Source organism: Cupressus sempervirens, chromosome 10, assembly GCF_028749045.1.
Source record: "Cupressus sempervirens isolate cs-2001-9-10 chromosome 10, ASM2874904v1, whole genome shotgun sequence".
Classification (NCBI taxonomy): Eukaryota; Viridiplantae; Streptophyta; class Pinopsida; order Cupressales; family Cupressaceae; genus Cupressus; species Cupressus sempervirens.
Genome location: NC_143127.1, coordinates 240,468,655 through 240,487,565, shown reverse-complemented (window position 1 = coordinate 240,487,565; position 18,911 = coordinate 240,468,655). Strand labels below are relative to the sequence as shown.

The window sequence follows — 18,911 nt, the reverse complement described above, 5'->3', positions numbered from 1 at the left end:
TATTAACAAATTTGCCAATTTAAACTTTTATCCAAACAAGTAACTTCAAATGCTGAAATGAACAATTATGCACATGAACACAATGGCACAAGATTTACGTAGAAACCCAATGCAAGAGAAAAACACAACAAATTAATTGTTTTCTTATATAAATTGTTCTTTACAATGTTTTGTAGACCACAATCTACTAGAGGCTCCAACCCCTATGTTTATGAGCACCAACTCACTGGAAGCTCCAACTCCCACACTTCATAGGCACCGACCTACTGGAAGCACCAACTCCCAATGCATGTCTTCGTGAGCACCGACCCAATCCACACAAACTACTGTTCCACCTTAAGAAAACGAAGTTGCTTACTTCAACTAATGATGGCCACTTCCTTATCAAAGCTTTTTCTTCAACCCAATATTTATATTTGCTTTTGGTTTCACACTCACATCCTTAGTATATATTATTTTTATTATATCTGTTCCACCAATCTGCTCCCTGTCCAGTTTCCTTTTACTCTTCTAATATACTTTTTATCACTGACACATTGCTCTGCACTTTATATCTCTATTCATTTATTCATAACTATCATTCCAATTTCTCTTTTCTTCTTAATACTCATCTGCTCACCTTTTTTTTTTTCATTTTTCTACTTATTCAAATAATATGGTTTTCTTTTTATATCCTCTAATTTTCAATAGACGTGACTTTTCAATTTTTAATGAATGTGCCTCTTCATTTAATTAATAATTATTCATTCCACTAAATTTATTTCAACAATTATTATTTGCCCCTTAATTCTTTCATACCTTTATTGCATTCCACCGCCAATGATCCTTGGACTTCTACCAAATAATAATTAATCACTGTCATCGTATGTCTCGAATCATTTTTTATCTTTTATGGTCTTCTCTGATCGCCATGAAAACTCTTAATGTTTTAGCACTTCTCTTCTGAAATTCTGATTTCACAATAATCATGGCTTAATTTGCTCCAGCACATAGTCTATTTCAAAAAGGACGATTATGTGTGTTGACAGCCACTTCAGCATCATTTGCCCTGTCAGATACGCTTGTGCTATGGCATCAAACCTTTATTGATATTCTTTTGAGAAACCTTCATATAGTTTTTTTGTGCATATGCTCTCCTATCAGATCTTTACCAATTAACCAGATTTCATCTTCTTATGTGCCAACTTGGAAATTATGAGACGTGTTGCTGGTCCTTTGGTTGTAGTAGTCTTTCATATTCATTGTCGTCTGTCCTTCCGTATTGATGCATAAATACTTATCGCAGGCAAACACTATTAATATGTCTTAGGTGGCTTTATCATAGCAAACATTTTGAAGGTTTCGATACATTGTTTATTGTTCCAGCTATGCCTCTGTTTGCTTGACATGGACATAGACATTCACATCAACATTATTCTCCTGTACATCATTATATTACTGACTCCATACCAGTCATGTCATCATCATTTCTGCTGTTGCATATTGGTGGTTTGCCCAAACCAATATCGTTAAATCTGCTATGCATCAGTTCAGATATCTCTGTAAAGAATTGATCAAGCTTTATTCTCTCCAAAATAGTATTCGATCGCACCATGTTTAATAATGTTTCTTGTTATTGTTCAGCGGCAGATTAATCATTCAATTTGTTGTTTCTTGCTATCGTTGAATATATCAGAAGTTCATCGCTTTATTATGAGATTTTTGGATACTTTCGATTTTATAATCAAGTTGTTCAATCATCCTCCCATTGAGTATTGTTCTCTGTATATTTTTTTTACTTCATCATAGTATTTAGAAAAGATAAAAACAATCTGATATTTCTGTGTTTGCTTAATTACTGTTGTCTTTGTTCATTATATCATTGAGTTTAAATCACTGTAATCTTTCTTATGCTGCTTCTGGTGTCACCTTGAAAGCTCTCGCTGAGTCTTCCAATAGCTGCACTCGTATTGGCTAACATGGGCATTCCTTTTCTCTGTTCACTCCTTTATTGTCTTATCCATTTTCAACAGTTTATACAAGTCTTTTAATATTTCTTCATTATATGTTTCACCTTCAATTCTTCATCTGTATTCGATTCATTAACTGTTTATTTTTGCTATACAAGTTCTCTTTAGAACTCAATTATATTTTATTTTCATCGACAAGTGCATATCCTTGGTGTAGATTTCATCCTCCCAGTAGAAAATCTATGGGCTGCTGATTGATGCCTGGTTGTGCACCTTGTTGCCAACTGTGCCTCTGCATGGCTTAATGACTTGATGATGTGATGATCCTTTATTCAGATTGCACTTTTAATTCTGTAACATCCATGTGTCTGTCATATCTATAATGTCTGCCATTCTTTCAATTTTGCAATACTCATGTGTCTGGTGTAACTCTCCTCTTATTTGGCTGACTTTCTTGATGTCTTTGCAGTTTCTATTGTTCATTCCCTATATATCTTTATCCGAATACACTCTCCTTAAATCTGCATATTCTCCTCTTTCAAATCCATATATACCGTAGTTATATATTTGATATAATGATAACTTCTTCAAGCCTATTGACATCAATGACAACACTTCCATCATATGTACCATATGTAACAGTCCTTTTGTTTACAGATGTCGAAACTCTTCTTTCAGTTTCTCGTCCTCATTACACATCTTGTAGGCTTCACTGATGTCCACATCTCCAAGTTCAATCAATTTGCAATGAGTAAAAGTTCTAATATCTTCAATCAACATCACTGTTGGTGGTATAGAAGACGAGGCTCCAGTTTTGTTTGCTTCTGTAGCTTTTAGTGAATGCAACTGGTATTCAAGTTCGAATTCCTGTGACTTCTCCTTCCACACTGGGATGTTCATACTTGCAGCCCTAATGATTCTTCGAGTTCTATTCACAAGCTTCCACACTTCTACAATTTTACAAAATGTTATTTCCTTTGTATGGCTAGGGTTTGTAACCTAATCAGTCTGATAGTTTCAAATTCCTTTCAAGTGATGATTTTTTCAATTAGATAGTAATTTGCAAATCATCTTTGTTCATACAATCGCTTCTTGAAGTAATGTGACAATAGTGAAATAGACATTCCTTTATATAGTAGCCAAAGGTGTTCAACAACTATTTGTACCGAACATTAAATGTTGTTGGCTGACAAGATTCTTCTTTACTGATATTAACTCGGTTACCGAGAGTATCCTTCATTCTAATAGTTCACCTCTTTATCCGATAGCATAAAAGTATTCTTCTTTTAATCTTATGACTCTACAGTAATCAAATTTGTCTTACTTCCTGTGCTATATAATTTTTGTCACCAATGCATCTATTTATGCTGGAAGGTGTTATAGCTCAAATGTCTAAAGGACTGATTGATACTTCAATGAAATTCTAGGTCCCTAAGCATTTACTTGCTTGGTAGAATAATTTCTCATTCCTGATGACAATGAGTCTTCCATTAAAGGTGCAACTTCATCTTTCTTTATCCATATTTTCTTCATTTCTTCTCTGACTTCTCTTGATTTCTAAGTCTTTTTCCTCTATCATCCTTGTTAGTAGAGAGCCGATATCTGCAATTATATGTTGCACGCCCAAATTTCTGACAGATGTAACATGGCAATCCCATTGCTCTTCAGGGTTCAAAGTTTCTCCCAGTATCTCGAATCTTACATTCTGATGTCAAATGTCCTCCATTTCCATATTTGAAACACATAATAGGATCATTACCCACTTTTCTCATGTAGTTCACCGATGTGTTAAACTTATTTGTTGGTGGCATCTTGGTTTTGTATTCCTCAGCTTTATGTCCATAGTGATTACACTTATAACCGTATCCATTAAAGCTTTTCTCAGATGTCCTACTAATTGTTCTAGATCTACACTCATAAGCTTTGTGACCATACTTTTGCAATTGTAACAATCACCATTAAAAGATGCACCTCTTCGAATATTTACATGTCTGCTTCTACAAATATTTGCAGTATGACCAAATTTTCCACAATTTTAACAAGTAGGCTTATAGCTCTTCTTATCTTGCATGTTGTTGGATTCTTCAGCCATCTGTGCTTGTTGCTTGGTTTCAGATTTTGATGATTCTCCAGCTTCAAATTTGTTACCAGTGTATCCTAATGCAATTGTATCAGTAGGTTTCCTCTGACCTTTCACTTGCTCATCAATCTTCTACATACTTTGTTCAAACTTTGTAAGTCTCTCATTGTTTCCTTCTCAACTTTTAGATTGTTCATCAGCTCTTTATTCTCTTGCTTAAGTTTCTAATTTTCTACTTGCAGTTGCAAGTTCATGTCACCTATCCCTTCTAATTGTTCAATTTGTGCTTGGATATGATGTCGTTGTCTCTACAGGAGTGAATCTTTGTTTCTAATTGTTTCTTCAACATTTCTCTTTTCTGATTCAAGGATTTATTTGGCACTTTCAGCAGCCAATCTCTTCAAGTAGTTCATTTTTTGTTCTCAATAGATCTGCAATAGCAGCATCAGCTTCCGCAGAATTGACACTTCCCTCAAATAGTCACTCAAGATCATCAAGGCTTATCTGCAACCATTCTAACAATTCCTTCCTTTTCACAAATGAGGTCTTCAATTTGTTTCTTAGATCCTGTATCTGCTCCTTTTATACATGTAACTTTCCATTTTCCTAGATCTACCCTCAAGCTGTTAAATTTTCCCTCGTACAGTACGTAGCTTTGATACCAATTGTTGGAAAGATCCAAGTCAGGTACTAAGAGGTGTGGGTGAATCAGTACTACACATTTTTTACACTTGATCTTTATCCTTAGCGATATACTGATAAACTTTACTGATATGAAATAACTTATTACCTTTTTGCCGAAATGTAAAGTTGTCAAAGTAATGAAACATAAACATTCACACATAACTCAGTATTTTGGTCTCGCAGAAAACCCTTAGTTAGAGGGAAAAATTGCACTTGGGATGGTACTTAAAACTCATCACTGCAGTAATAAGATGCCTAGTTAAGAGATTACAATAATGTCATCTTTTGAATGACTACACCCTGTTAGGGGAGTGACTCATAACATGTTACAAATATCTATAGTCCTATTAGAGACTACTATGTTAAGAGATTTTATCCCACTTATGCAATGTCCACCCCATTAAAGGATTTACAATAAGTTGACAATAGAACTTCTAAGTCCAGTTAAAGACTACATGGTTAAAGGATTTCACAATCTTGTTGCTAAACTGTTAGAAATAATTCAACAAGAGTTTTGACCTATGATTGCCTCTTTCAAAAGCTTTCCAGATCCTTTAAGCTCTCTCTCTTTGCTTCTACTCTGCTCTGTGATTGCTCCACGATTTTGTAACTTTGTTTCTCTATTTGGCATTCTCTCTCTTTTCTCTTTCTTCTTGATTACCTATATATCATTCATTTTCCTTTTCTTTTCATGCTTACCTAAACCTAATTAGGGTTTCATGATACTTCCTCTCAAATCTTCCATAAAATGTTTTTGACCTTAGATGTGGTCTTCAAATCTCATGTTCTCGTCCCTGATAAAACTTTATTTTCAATTGGTAAACCTTCCACGAATTCAACACTCAAATCACTTCACCTATTCCTATAAAACATTTTTCATGATTCCTTGATTCATTTCCTTCACTTCTTCTGTCCATATTCAATGAATCTCTTGTCAAGATGATCTCACCTATTATTTTCAAAATCGTTTCTTCATTACCATGTTTGTCCAGTTTGTTGTTCACCAAGAGTGCTCTTTTGTTCCGATTAGGTGCTTACTATCATTTGTACAAACAGTGTTCTAGTCTTCTGATAACATTCTCCTTACTGCTTACTCTGATATTGTCTTTCTTTGCCGATATGACTTAATTATTTACCCATTTGCTTAACTTATACATATGTGATTTGCCAACAAAGACAACCATATTCAAAATCTTCTTTAATAACCTATGGGGGATATTGTCAAGTAACACATATTTTGGACCCCATGTTGTGTACATAAATTGAACAACACCTTGAAGGACATTGGGAAAATTGCTTGGATAAAGGATATGGTATCGAGGCTAGAGATGTGCAAATCTTTATTTGCAATTGCCACACGTCTCTTGCATTATTGCGAACATTTTCAAAAAAAGAATTCCTCAAGACCATGGAGACTAGATAAGCTACCTACTTTAATTTGTTGGAGAGGATGCTTGAGGTCCAAGAGGCCTTCTAGTCCATAGTGGTCAATGCAGATTGGAATAGATTCCATGAATCTGACACACCTGATGGAAGAAGAGGGAAACAAAGAATCCTTGATGATAATTGATGGACCACAATGAGGTAAGCTACTTTAAAAATTGTTATTTCTGATTTAATAAAATTAGTTTTGATGTTAGCATTTGTTGGTTTTATTATTTAAGAATCTAAAATTTTTTTTTAAATGTTTCTAACTTATAACTCACATCTGCAGATACATTGTCTCCTTCATTGAGCCCATTGTGTAGGTCATTAGATATGTTATAGTGATGCTCCTAACCCTTGGAGAGACTTATGAGACCTTTCATAGCATCACTGGGCAGATCAAGCATGTTATTCATGCTAGGGATGTTGCTTAAGAGTTTTATAAGGAGCATCTTAGGCCCATTGTGACGCGATAATGGAACATTATGAACAACCCGCTCCATACGAAAGCCTATGTTGTGAATCATAGATGGTATGCATTGAGACCTGGGAGAGTGATTCTATCTAGGGATGCAGAGGTGAGTCTCAAATTTGAGATCTCAAGTTTTCAATTTAAAATTATTTAATTAAATCAACATGTGAAACAAGAAGATGCAAAGTTCTTGGTTTTCAAATTAAATATATTTTTTATTTGTTTAACTTAGTTGAAGGAGAACTTCGTCAAGGCCCCTTGCAAAAATGTACAAAGCAAATAATGTTGGTAAGATTAGTCAATAATGGCTTGATTTTGCCAACCATCATAGCCCAACCTTTAGTAGACCAGAAATGAAGACGGATAGAGCTACATTAACTCAAAGAGACCCAACTGGATGGTGGGCATGGCATGTAAAAAATAGACCTAAGTTGAATGTTCTCATTATTCGTCTTCTTTCACAGGTTGCGAATTCCTCTACTACAAAGAGAAATTGGTCCACATATAGCTTCATCCAATCTATCAAGAGGAACAACCTTACCTCTAGATGACTGAAGCAGTAAGTGTTTGTTCACAATGTATTGGGCCTATAGGATTGATAGACTTCTCAAAATATCAAACTCCAACTTACGTTGGGATGTTATTCTTGAGCATGCTCTGCAAGTTGAAAAGAATGACAAACCTCTTGGATTGCTTAGGTTTCATTAGATAAAGATCCTCAGCCTACCCCTACAAGTGACTCGGAGGCTGACCCTAATGACGATCTAGATCTAGATTCCTATAGGGCAGCCACATATTTGGCATATATCATTTGCAAATACATTATTGATTTTGATTATTATGAACATATGATTATGGAGTTGAACTTCTATGTTATTGTTTGGTTTTACTATTTATATTTTTACTTCTAGTAATTTTCTTCAACTTCTCTTTATGTCATTTTCATCTCATGCATGAAACTTGGACCCACTGGGTAATTTTGCTATTAGGATGCCATATTTTTACAATGAAAGTGTTTGAATCTTGTGGATTTTCTATGTATTTATTGTATTAAGCTTATAAAATGTCTATGGTGAATGGTTTATCAATGTTATAATATGCATATTTGTATTCTCTCTATATATAAAAATCTAAAAAAAATCCCTATTTTATTAATAGTCGTTCTCTACCGTCCCCTAAAATTTAACTTTAAACTACGTGTATAGGAAACATGTCCTCATCCCTGTTCCCAAAACTCTGTCGAGCATAGATTTCTAACAACTCATGGCTTAAACTCTATTTTATTTTCTCTCTATTCCTCTCTATTATGGAAAAGGCCTCAAGTTAAAAAAAAAATAGTCTTTTTTTTAATAGTTTTTTACATTTTCTTGAAAATCCAAATTTTTCCTGATTTTTTCAAAATATTTTTTCCCAATGGTGATCCACAGGTCTGCAATGAATGCAATAACGTGTGTTGTTGGGTTAGAATTTCCCAATGTAAAGCCTTTTAGGTTATCACTCAAGTTAAAATACACAATAATAAGCTTTTAAAATGCGAAAGCATGTGTTATTGAGTTCAAATTGTCCACTTCCACATGTTCGGTGAAATATTTTTGAAGTTTTGATTAAAAATGCATAGTTACATTTAAAAACCCCACTTGTATGCATTTAAAGGGTCTCGTGTAATTATTTTTAATATATAACTATAGTTTTCATTGAAGTAACATGAAAATAGATTAGGACTTTATCAAAAACATGAAAAGACTTTAAAAATGCTATTTTCATTAAAACATTAAAAACTATGGTCAAATCAACTCAAAATGAGTTGAAATTTGAAAATGGGAGTCAAAAATCCACTTTACATATTAATAATAATTTTGTTTTATGCAATTGCAAATAAAATGCCCACTTTTGGAAGTTTTTAAACAAAACGTGTTGTCAATCTGATAAATCTTGCCTTTTCCTTTATAACTTGAGCTAGACAACTTTGTTTGAGGCCTATGATAGCTAAAAACGAGCGGGATTCCAATGGCTATTAACTTAAGGGGAAAACAACATTAAAAACTACTGACAAGAAAGGGAAAAATAAGATTAAAAATTACTAACAAGAAAGGGAAAAGCAAAAAATAAACTCAAAGATTGCCAAAAACCAAGTGCTTGCAATCGGAGAAGAAAACCTCATTCTACTAAGCATTAAGGGGATTAACTTGATGGAAACCTTCAAAAAGAACACATAAACAAGGCTACATAAAATACAATTCAAGGATGACGAATTGCCTTTATGACACCTCATCAATGCATTCAAACATAGAGGATGCACCTACAAATCCATGACAAAATTGAATGGGGTTGCCACAATTTGGTGATGTCAAAATTGACAACAATAAGGGTGCCTTCTACTATTCACCTGTAGTTGCATTGGTCCCACCAAAGAGTTAACTAGAATCTTTATGTGTAGTGTTGTCATACAGATAGGCACATTTTTGTGATTATAATAGCCACCCTTAGTCATTGCACAATTTTGAAAAGATCTTTAATCTTTATTGGCGCTTTTGTCTGCAAGGCTTAAGATATTATGATAAGACTCTGTACATAGCAAAGTATTGGCAAGTCATTTGTCTCCCTTGGCTCCTCCATCATTTCCCTCTCAACATCGACCTTAGCTTCTTATAACCTCTCCTTTCCTGTACAGGGATCTACGTACATCACTTTCTTTGCTTGTGATCTTGTAATTGCCAACACCACTTCCTCGCTTAACAAGTCAATATTCAACATGTACACTCCCAACTTCAAGCAATTCACATCCTCGTGATCATTAGGGCCACACCATCTCTACATAGATGCTTTGGATTCTCCTCATTCGAGAAATATTGAGCAAAGTATCCCCATTGGTCACAAGCTTGACATTGAAATATTGGTTGGCCTTTGACATTATGTTGTAACTGGCTTCGACTGTTATTATTCTTTTTACCACCTCTTTAGTTGTTCTAGTGGCCACTGGACAACTTAGTTTTATTGGTTGGTTGTTGTAAATGGTTGCTCCTACGAGATGAGTACTTGTGCACTTCTAGTCTTCATATTGTATGGGTACTCTTTGGCGGAGTGTCTCAATACTTGAAAAATGTCACAAAATGCCTTTTTAGGGCATATGCCTTCTATATGAACTTCCTTGCACCTTGCACACCACAATTCCTCTTCACAATTGCTACTACTCTCTTCGTGGTCTTGAATTCTTTCATCATTCGATGCATGTCCTTTTGTGATGCTTACACATTTTATCATGCTTCTTCATTGCTACTACTCCTTTCCCAGGAGTCATCATCATCCGACCTAATCTTTTCCCATGAAATGTTGTTTTCTCTTTCTATATCCATGGCTAGATTGTAAGCATCCTTATATGATGTCAAGGGAAAAACTTTCATCTTCTTTCTCACCAAGGATTTCAATCCTCTCACAAACAAGCATTTCTCTAGTCCACCCATTGTCGGGTCTCCACTTTCCTTAACAACTCATTAACTGTCATTTATATGTGCTCACAGTTTCATGCTTATCTTGCTTTGTGTTGTAGATTTCTGCTATAATCTCATTATCATCCCATAGCAGTTTGAACTCTACCTCGCATACCTTCAAGTCAAACCATGTGCTCAGCTTGGTTTTGTCTACTTCAGAGGACCAACCTATTGCCACCTCAGGTATTGTTGCTTCAGAGAACCAGCCTATTGCCACCTCAGGTACTGTTGCAGGAAATTGTACCACCAACTCATCCTAGTTGGTTTGTGATTGGCTAACTAGATTGTTTTGCTCATCTTGCAATCTCACACTAAATCCTTTGTTCCATCCCTCTTGAACTTCAACAACTTCTAATTTTTCAACATTGTGGTGTTTCCTTGTGACCTAGTCTATGTACTTGGTCTTGTTGGTATTGCTCCCAAGTTCAGTGCACTAGTCCCAAATAAATTGCTTTGACTAAGGTGCTCCAATTTCCTCTCATCCTTTTCAGTCACACCCGTATCTTTCTTGAGTCTGTCTCTTTACTGCCTTTAGTAGAGGGTCTTTGGTTCCACTCCTCAATAGTCCATACTTTGTTGTGATGTGAGTGTCAGGTGTCATTAACGATGTCAAGTATTTTTATTTAAATTAAATACTTTGTCATCGTCCACCAATCCCCAACCGGTATACCCTTTGTCACTTTGGACCACTTCATCCCCTTGGACACTTTCTCAGTTCCCTTCAGTTAAACCCTTAGTGTTTCTACAGCCCCCTTCAATTAATCCTCCTAACAATTCTTCGCAGTTGTCATATTTGCTCAACATACTTTTCCAACCTTAGTGCTCGCAGGAGAGCTTTATACTCGTCCTCTTGTCCCTTCGAAATATAATTCGTATATTTGTACCCTTTGTGTTTCTGCAGCCCCCTTCAATTAGTCCTCCTAACAATTCTTCGCAGTTGTCATATTTGCTCAACATACTTTTCCAACCTTAGTGCTTGCAGTAGAGCTTTATACTCGTCCTCTTGTCCCTTCGAAATATAATTCGTATATTTGTATAAAGTCAATGGCATCAATTACCACCATATGGATTAAAGATGCAAAGGATGCATTGTTGTCGATGGCTCTTGCCATGCTCCTCTTCCCTTCAAGTCTTCTTGTACCATTGTAATAACTGTTGACAGTGACTCTCTTGGTTTTTGTCTTTTTGTAAGTTGTGGACAACTGTCAAAAGCCTTAGCAAGTGGCACATAAGAGGATCCATAGTTGGACTTGCCTTGAGGGTATTCCAGACCACACTACTGGAAACTTCTTCGCACTCTGCCTCTCTTTGGAGGAATGCCCTCAATATATTTGCACAATACTCCATCAGTGCTCTTTCCCCTTCGAATTATTCATCACTGGTGACTCTTTCACTTGTTGGCTGGCCCATTATTGGATTCTGGTCATGTCATACGTCTATTGTTTCCTTGGGTAGTTCGTTCTCGCAGATTCATTTAGGTGACAGAACCAAATGTTTGCCCTGTAAAGTGAATGTTCAGAACATAACAGAATGTAAGTAAAATGTAATAGTACACATATGCACAATGTATAGAGAATTCACAGATATATATTCATTAATCACTGAATTAAAATGTCGAAACAGCCACAACAATATTACCATACCCACATTATAACACCTCTTGAAAATATATACAATGCCATATATAAGAGTGTCGACTTGCTACAAGTGTCAACTACTGGCAACCATCGGCCACCTGCCAACCCCTTGATAACACCTAACAAATACTAATTATCCCACTAACACTAGCCACACTATGTTGTGCTAGAAGAGTGCAGACAAGACATTTACGCATAGTTGCCTATTCGTAGGATACCAGGTATTATGAATCCATCAAAGAAGCGTGACACTTATCATTTACTATACTGAAAGCAAAAGAACATGATCAAGTTAACATTAAATATTTTAAATATTTATATAATTAAAAATTACCAGCTTCTCTAGGATTTATTATCTACTTCACACTAAGTGTGCTTTGTTGTTACCTATTCATTCCATGCACTACCCCAACCTTCTAGTAATTATGCATCATAGGAAATTTATCTTGTCATTTTGATAATCAAAATTGAAAATAACTCATCTAATGACAGAACCACCACTAAGACGAGAGTTCTTGTAGCCACCAGAATTTATTATTTTTGTCAAACAATTTTTAAAAATGTTTATTTTTCATAACTGAAATTACAGATTTTTTTTAAGAATATATAACCCTTTTATCTAGGAAAGGTTTCTCCAAAAACTTTATGCAACTTTTCAGTTTTTGTGGGAAAAATTATGAAAAAGATGACTTGAAAAATGTGTAGCATATAAAATCTAAATGAAACTTCTCCCCACTGCTGCTTCATCAACAGCCAGATTGAACTTGCCAGGTTTCTGACCTAATCAGCCATATCTATCATACACATATTCATAGCCTTATACCATAGTGTTTGGAGTTGCATTTGTTACAAAGAAATGTCTGTGTTCAAATTAGCAAGATAGGGCATGACAACATTTATAGAAAATATGATTAGGCTAGATTTTGAAGGTGATATACAGCAGATATTTTTATAAAAAGTATTTACCATGCTTACCTGCTTCAAGAAGACGTGTAGCTGAGGATGAGAACTAGGATCAATTGTAACCTCAAAAAGAGGATTAAAAATGTTATCCAACATATCCTGGAAAGATGTAACGATTCCCATTCCTTTGTATACATTGTATAATCGAGGTAACTGAAATAGAAAAAAGAAAAAACTCAGTACAATACACCACAGATGAATGCTTTAATAATCAAAGATGCGAAAAAATAGAAATCAAGGCCTATAGTCATCTAACAACATCTCCAAAATCATCTTTCAAAGTTCAAAAGCCCCAAACATTTAGAGCTTGAACCGAATATCAAAGGATTAAATACACAAGATATTTTTGCCTCTTAGAAAGAAACTCATAAGCAAGATCACTTTACTTATTGCTACATAAAGGCAACATGATTTGTATAAATAATATGTCATTTTCTCAAACTCAAATTTCCCATCACTAATTAAGTGTTTATTAGTATATACTATATACCATCCATATCATGTGAGAGGCAAAGATAGACATATTTTTTCATTTTTGGGCAATAGAAGTTGGTAATGCATTAGAATCACAAAAGAACTTTATTAATCCATTACAATTAACAAGTCAATGTGAATTTCGACATATATCTACACTATCCCTGTGGGACACCGATGTGAAATAAATCTACCATATCCTACGACTCTAATATAAATTTAGGTGAAGACGAAAAATTCATGAACAAACCTGAATCAACCAAATAGCATTTTCACTATATATGTCATTGTTAACAAACCAGCTTGCCAGCTGGTCCCACTCACTCTGTTTCCTTCCATAAACAGATATCCTATATTCTGCCATCTGCATCAAATAGAAGGATGATTTCTTATATTAAGCAGATATTCATTAGTATAAAATACATATATACAATACAAAGCACTAGGAAAAATGGCATAATGATCAACTCAGATGTAAACGACTCGGATAAAATCAAAATGATATCAGTTACAAAGAAAGTAAATAATTAAGGCATGTTTCCAGATATTTGGAATTTTTGTCAATAATAATCTCTAGTCTCCAAAAACTCTTCATGATAAAAAATTCTAGGTTGTACTTCTACTAAGTACATTTTAGACATCAAAAAGGCTGATAAACAATAAAACTCAATAATAATAAAAGAATGGGAATACAAAATGTACTATACAAAATTGAAAGGGTTTAATTATCATAAATTTGCTAAGATATTTAGCATATAAAAGGAAGATATTGCACAAACTCAAGAATTCCTTCTTTACACTAAGAACCAACCTGGTATTTACTTGCCACAAGATCAGACAATACTTGATTTGTTAGCTCAGCAAGAAAGCGACCTGAAATACACAAAATTAATATTTGAAGATAAACTTTTGTTTTAAAGATACAAACGATAAAAGAAGTGCCAATTAGGACACAAGGATTTCAAACCTGCCGAATCTCTTCATAATGCTAAAGTAACATGCATGAATTCAGAAATCAGTGTTTCCATATTCTCGATTGAACAGCAATGTTTAAAATATCAAATAGGTATATAAGAAATAATAATAGCATCACTGCATGATCATTCAATTCTGATACTTTAAATATTTTCAACATAGCTAGAAAGCATATCAAATAAACATGTGTGTTTGCTACTACAAAGCATACAAAAAGATACGACACCTTGCAACATTGAATTTTCTACTTCAAATATATATTTGAAGTAGAAGTTCAATGCCACAAGGGGTCGTATCTTTTATTTGAAGTAGAAAATTCAATGTCGCAAGGTGTCGTATCTTTTTATATGCTTTGTAGTAGCAATTCTTCTATACTGACTTTCTAGAAAAGCTATTGCAGCTTCATTTTCAAGCTAAATCTGACAGTACGATATGTATACACTCACTAATACAAAGTAATTAGAAAATATTTGCTTATCATTAACAAAGACCGAGAGGTCATTATATACAAAAGAATGGAATGATGTTTCCCTAAGAAATGATCGTAAAGAATAGAAACATTCTATTGTAGCTGAAAGAAAGCTAAAAAAAGCTACAACTAACTAAAGCTAACTAAATATTAGAAACATTCTAATATTTACAATAAATTACAAATAGATTACCATTAACTAATATAGACTTATGAATTTGGTAAACTTATCATATGACCAAGAGGCTTGGTGAGAATGATCAGTGGTAGGAACATACTACAAATCTATTGTCTGGTCTTCAACCAGTTGTCATATGTAGTGATAGTGAACATCCACATGCTTGGTTCGTTCATGGAAGACTAGATTTTGGGCAAACTTGATAACACCTTCGTTATCAAAAAATAGAGTAGTCGATCTTGCTAGTGACATCTGCATATCCCCAAGCACCCGACGAAGCCAAACAGCTTCACATCCTGCCTTAACAGTCCCTCTATATTCAGCATTTGTAAACAAGAGAGAAACTGCCTGCTACTTCTTACTGGTCCATGTAACTGCACCAGATCCCTAACTGAACACATATCCAGAAGTTGACTTTTTACTGTCAACAAAGCCTGCCCAATCTGAATCTATGAACCCACTAAGTCTAGTATTAAAACTTTGAGAGTAAAGAAGTCCATAATCTAGAGTACCCTTCACATAACGAAACACACACTTTGTGGCCATCCAATGATCAGCCTTGGGAGCTGTCATAAAGCATGAGATGTAGCTGACTACGAAGCTGATGTCAAGCCTAGTAGCAGAGAGGTAGATGAGGCTGCCTACTAGTTGCCTATATGTAGTATCATCAACGGAAGGAGAATCAGACTTTGCGGATAACTTGAGACCTTTCTCCATGGGTGTAGATATGGGCTTGCTATCCTACATACACAATTAGTCTAACAAAGCCCTAGCATATTTGGATTGAGAGATGAATATACCAGAAGACTGTTGCCAAACTTCAACACCTAGGCAATAATGCATGGGCCCAAGCTCAGTCATATCAAAAGACTAGCATAAATTCGGTTTGATTCTCTAAATCAAAGATGTCGAACTGCCAATGATGATCAAATCATCCACATAAATAACCAAAAGGATGATGCCACTGTCAGTAGTCTTGATATACAAATTTGAGCCTAAAGAACTCCTCTTGAAGCCTTGATCACTAGAGTACTTATCAATTTTTATGTACCATGCCCAAGGGACCTGCTTCAAGCCATAAAGAGCTTTTACCAATCTGAGAACTTGATGGTCTTTACTAGCAACCTTGAAATCAAGAGATTGCGTAATGTAAACCTCTTCATGGAGATCACAGTTCAAGAAAGCACTCTTGACATCCATCTAATGGACCTTCCAGCCAAACTGAGCTACCATGGATAGGACTAATTTGATGGTGCTCATCTTTGCGGTAGGAGCAAAAGTTTCCTCATAATCAATGCCCTAACGCTAAGAAAAGCCCTTCGCAACTAAACGAGATTTGTACTTATTCATTGTACCATCCGATTTGTATTTGATTTTGACCCATTTGCAACCAATGGGTTTCTTCCCTGGTGGAAGATCAAAAAGGACCCAAGCAATAAGTAGGAGATAATGAAGATCTCCTACTTATCAATTGATGAGCTTAAGGGGCTTTCTAATGAATGGTTCATAAGGCACAACACTTGGTGAAGGTTTTGCAAATGGGGTTGAAAGCTTTGGGTTTAACCATGGAGGAAACTCCGTAGTTAAGCGCGCTCAGGCTGGAGTAGTACTGGGATGGGTGACCTCCTCGGAAGTCCCGATGCTTCACCCCTGTGAGCATCACCTAGATCCAATGAATGCTAAGTGTTCCATTTGTTCTCATGAGAGATGGATTCATGTTGAATCACTACTCATGAAACATGGGTCAATGAGTTTGACTCAAAAATCACACAGTTAAATCCTGATAGCAATATCACAAAAGGACCCAAGTGTTATTCTTCAACAGGCTCTAGTGTTCCAACGGCATGGCCTATTTCCACTTTGGAATCCCTTTAGCCTCAAAGTATGTTTGAGGTTCAAACACATTGTGTATATTGGCCATTAGAGAAAAGTTAACAAACTATGTAGGTTTGCTCTTTTTTCCGAGGAGTACTCCCTTCAATGAGCTCATCATCACGAAGATCGGCAAGTGTCTTAGCCCACCACTTAGGTCGGAGAGGAGAACAACCAACATTAATATCAAGAGATGCTTGGTGATCAAGTTCCTCATCAGAAGAATCTAGATCAAACTTAGGTGAAGCATCTACAAATCGAGGTGATCCTGCAGGAGAAGCTGGAGGTGTCTATACAGGGATCGCTAGTATAACTGGAGCTACTGGAGCCCTCCCATCAAGTTGACCTAATGGAAGCCTAACTCCCAAATAATGAGTCTTCATAGGTTGGTCTGCTAGATCAAGAATAGTAGAAACAGGCATGAAAGGTCCTCATTGCTCATCAAAGACTACATCACGACTGTAGATGATGTCTCAACATCGAGCAGGCAATAGGCATCCAACTTGGTGCGTGATGCATCAAGGATCCAAACAAAAGCAAGGGAGCCAAAAACCTTCAGGTGACTAATTCTAGGCTTGCGACCTGACCAGGTCTCTTCCGAAGTTTTACCTTTAACCGCCACTTTGGTTGACCGGTTCAAAAGATAAACTACAGTGTTGACTGCTTTTGCCCAAAATTCTTCGGAACATGTTTGTGTTCAAGCATGGATCAAGCCATCTCGGTGATTGTTTTGTTCCGACTTTCAACTAAATTGTTCTATTGTGGTGTGTAGGGTGTGGTTGATTGGCGTTTGATGCCATGAGTATCCAAAAAGCTTGAGAAATCATTAGAACAAAATTCCCCCCCATTGTCTGATCGAAGAGTAGTAATAGATTTCCTAGACTCTTTTCCAACTAAAGGTTTAAACTTCTGAAATACAATAAATGCATCTGATTTCTTTTTAAGGAAATACACCCACATTTTTCTACTAAAATCATCAACAAACAACAGAAAATACCTGGAGCCAAGAACAAGAGTAGTGGCCATAAGGCTGCAAATATTAGCATGAACAAGTTAAAGTACCTAAGAAGCTCGTCATGAATCACCACTTGTGAATTGTGTACGATGTTGATTCCTAGCCTGGCATGCATCACAAACTCCAAGCTGTTGAGTCTGAATCTCTGGCAATCCAAGGAGAAGCTCATCCCGAGCAAGTTGTGAGAGATAATGCACATTTAAGTGACCATATTGTTGAAGCCAAAGTGTGCTAACAAAAATCCACCGCGCAGCCATAGCTAAGTCCCGAGAATCGCCAGAATCAATAAGTTGGAAAAGACCATGATCCTCAAGACCCACTGCAATAATAGATTGAATCGCCCTATCAGTGTTGGTACACTGATGTGAACTGAAGGTGACATCCAACTATGGAGAATGTCGCAACAACTAACTGACTGAGAGTAGATTTGGTTTCATCCTTGGAACGTAGTACACATCGAGGAAAATGAGATTCCTCCCAACAAACTAAATCTGAATGTTACCTTTTTCCGACAACAATGTACTCTTCTTCGCCACCAAAAATAACAGAGTCTAAGTAAGGCTGGTAGTTAATGAACTAGTCTTTTCGATGAGTGAAGTGACAAGAGGCACCTAAATCAATGTACCAAGCAGAAGACTTGACATGATTTGCAAATCTTTTAGTCATTGTTGATGCGAGTTTTGTGTCACTACATAACATATTAGTAATTGGATGCTTGATACAGAATATCAAATGCACAATTCCTCTCTTGAAAAGTTATCTCTCATGGGACATGAGTATAACTCCAATGTTCCTTACACCGTTGGATACTCGCTCAGTTGTATCAATGTGATTTGCTGGTAATCACGTAGGCGGCCTTACGTTTTCTTGTTTGAGAAAAATTTGGATCTTGGTGAGAAAATGGAGATGGTGGTTCGGTGTGAATGCTAGATGATGTTGATGGCGCGATGATGGCAATGTAGGGTGAATGGCGATGGAAGGTGAGAATGCCGATGTTTTGGTTTACTTCTCTAACTAACCTCTTCTAAGCATGAAATTTGGCTACTCAACTACTCCTACTCCTAAGAATGGAAGGTTAGCAGATGGACGGGGATCGAATCTAATGAAGGCTAACCAGCGGCCCTACCTCCATAGATGCGACGCTTCAAAGGAAAGTAAACTAGATCACCACACAAAGCCTCCCAACCAGTCGCTAGGATGCTAGTGGCCTAGTGTTGACCCCTATCAAAC

The 18,911-nt window shown here is 35.9% G+C and overlaps 1 protein-coding gene across 1 annotated transcript in view; it reads right to left on the bottom strand.

Moving 5' to 3' along the window:
• The window catches only part of LOC149533525 (AMP deaminase-like), a 120,244-nt gene that overhangs the window by 21,325 nt on the left and 80,008 nt on the right, over positions 1 to 18,911 (bottom strand). Inside the window, exons 10-12 of the mRNA XM_089803097.1 lie at positions 13,984 to 14,045; positions 13,423 to 13,536; positions 12,711 to 12,851 (exon numbers count right to left, since the gene is read on the bottom strand). Coding sequence (XP_089659223.1) covers positions 12,711 to 12,851; positions 13,423 to 13,536; positions 13,984 to 14,045 — 317 coding nt within the window. The remainder of the gene's footprint in view (positions 1 to 12,710; positions 12,852 to 13,422; positions 13,537 to 13,983; positions 14,046 to 18,911) is intronic.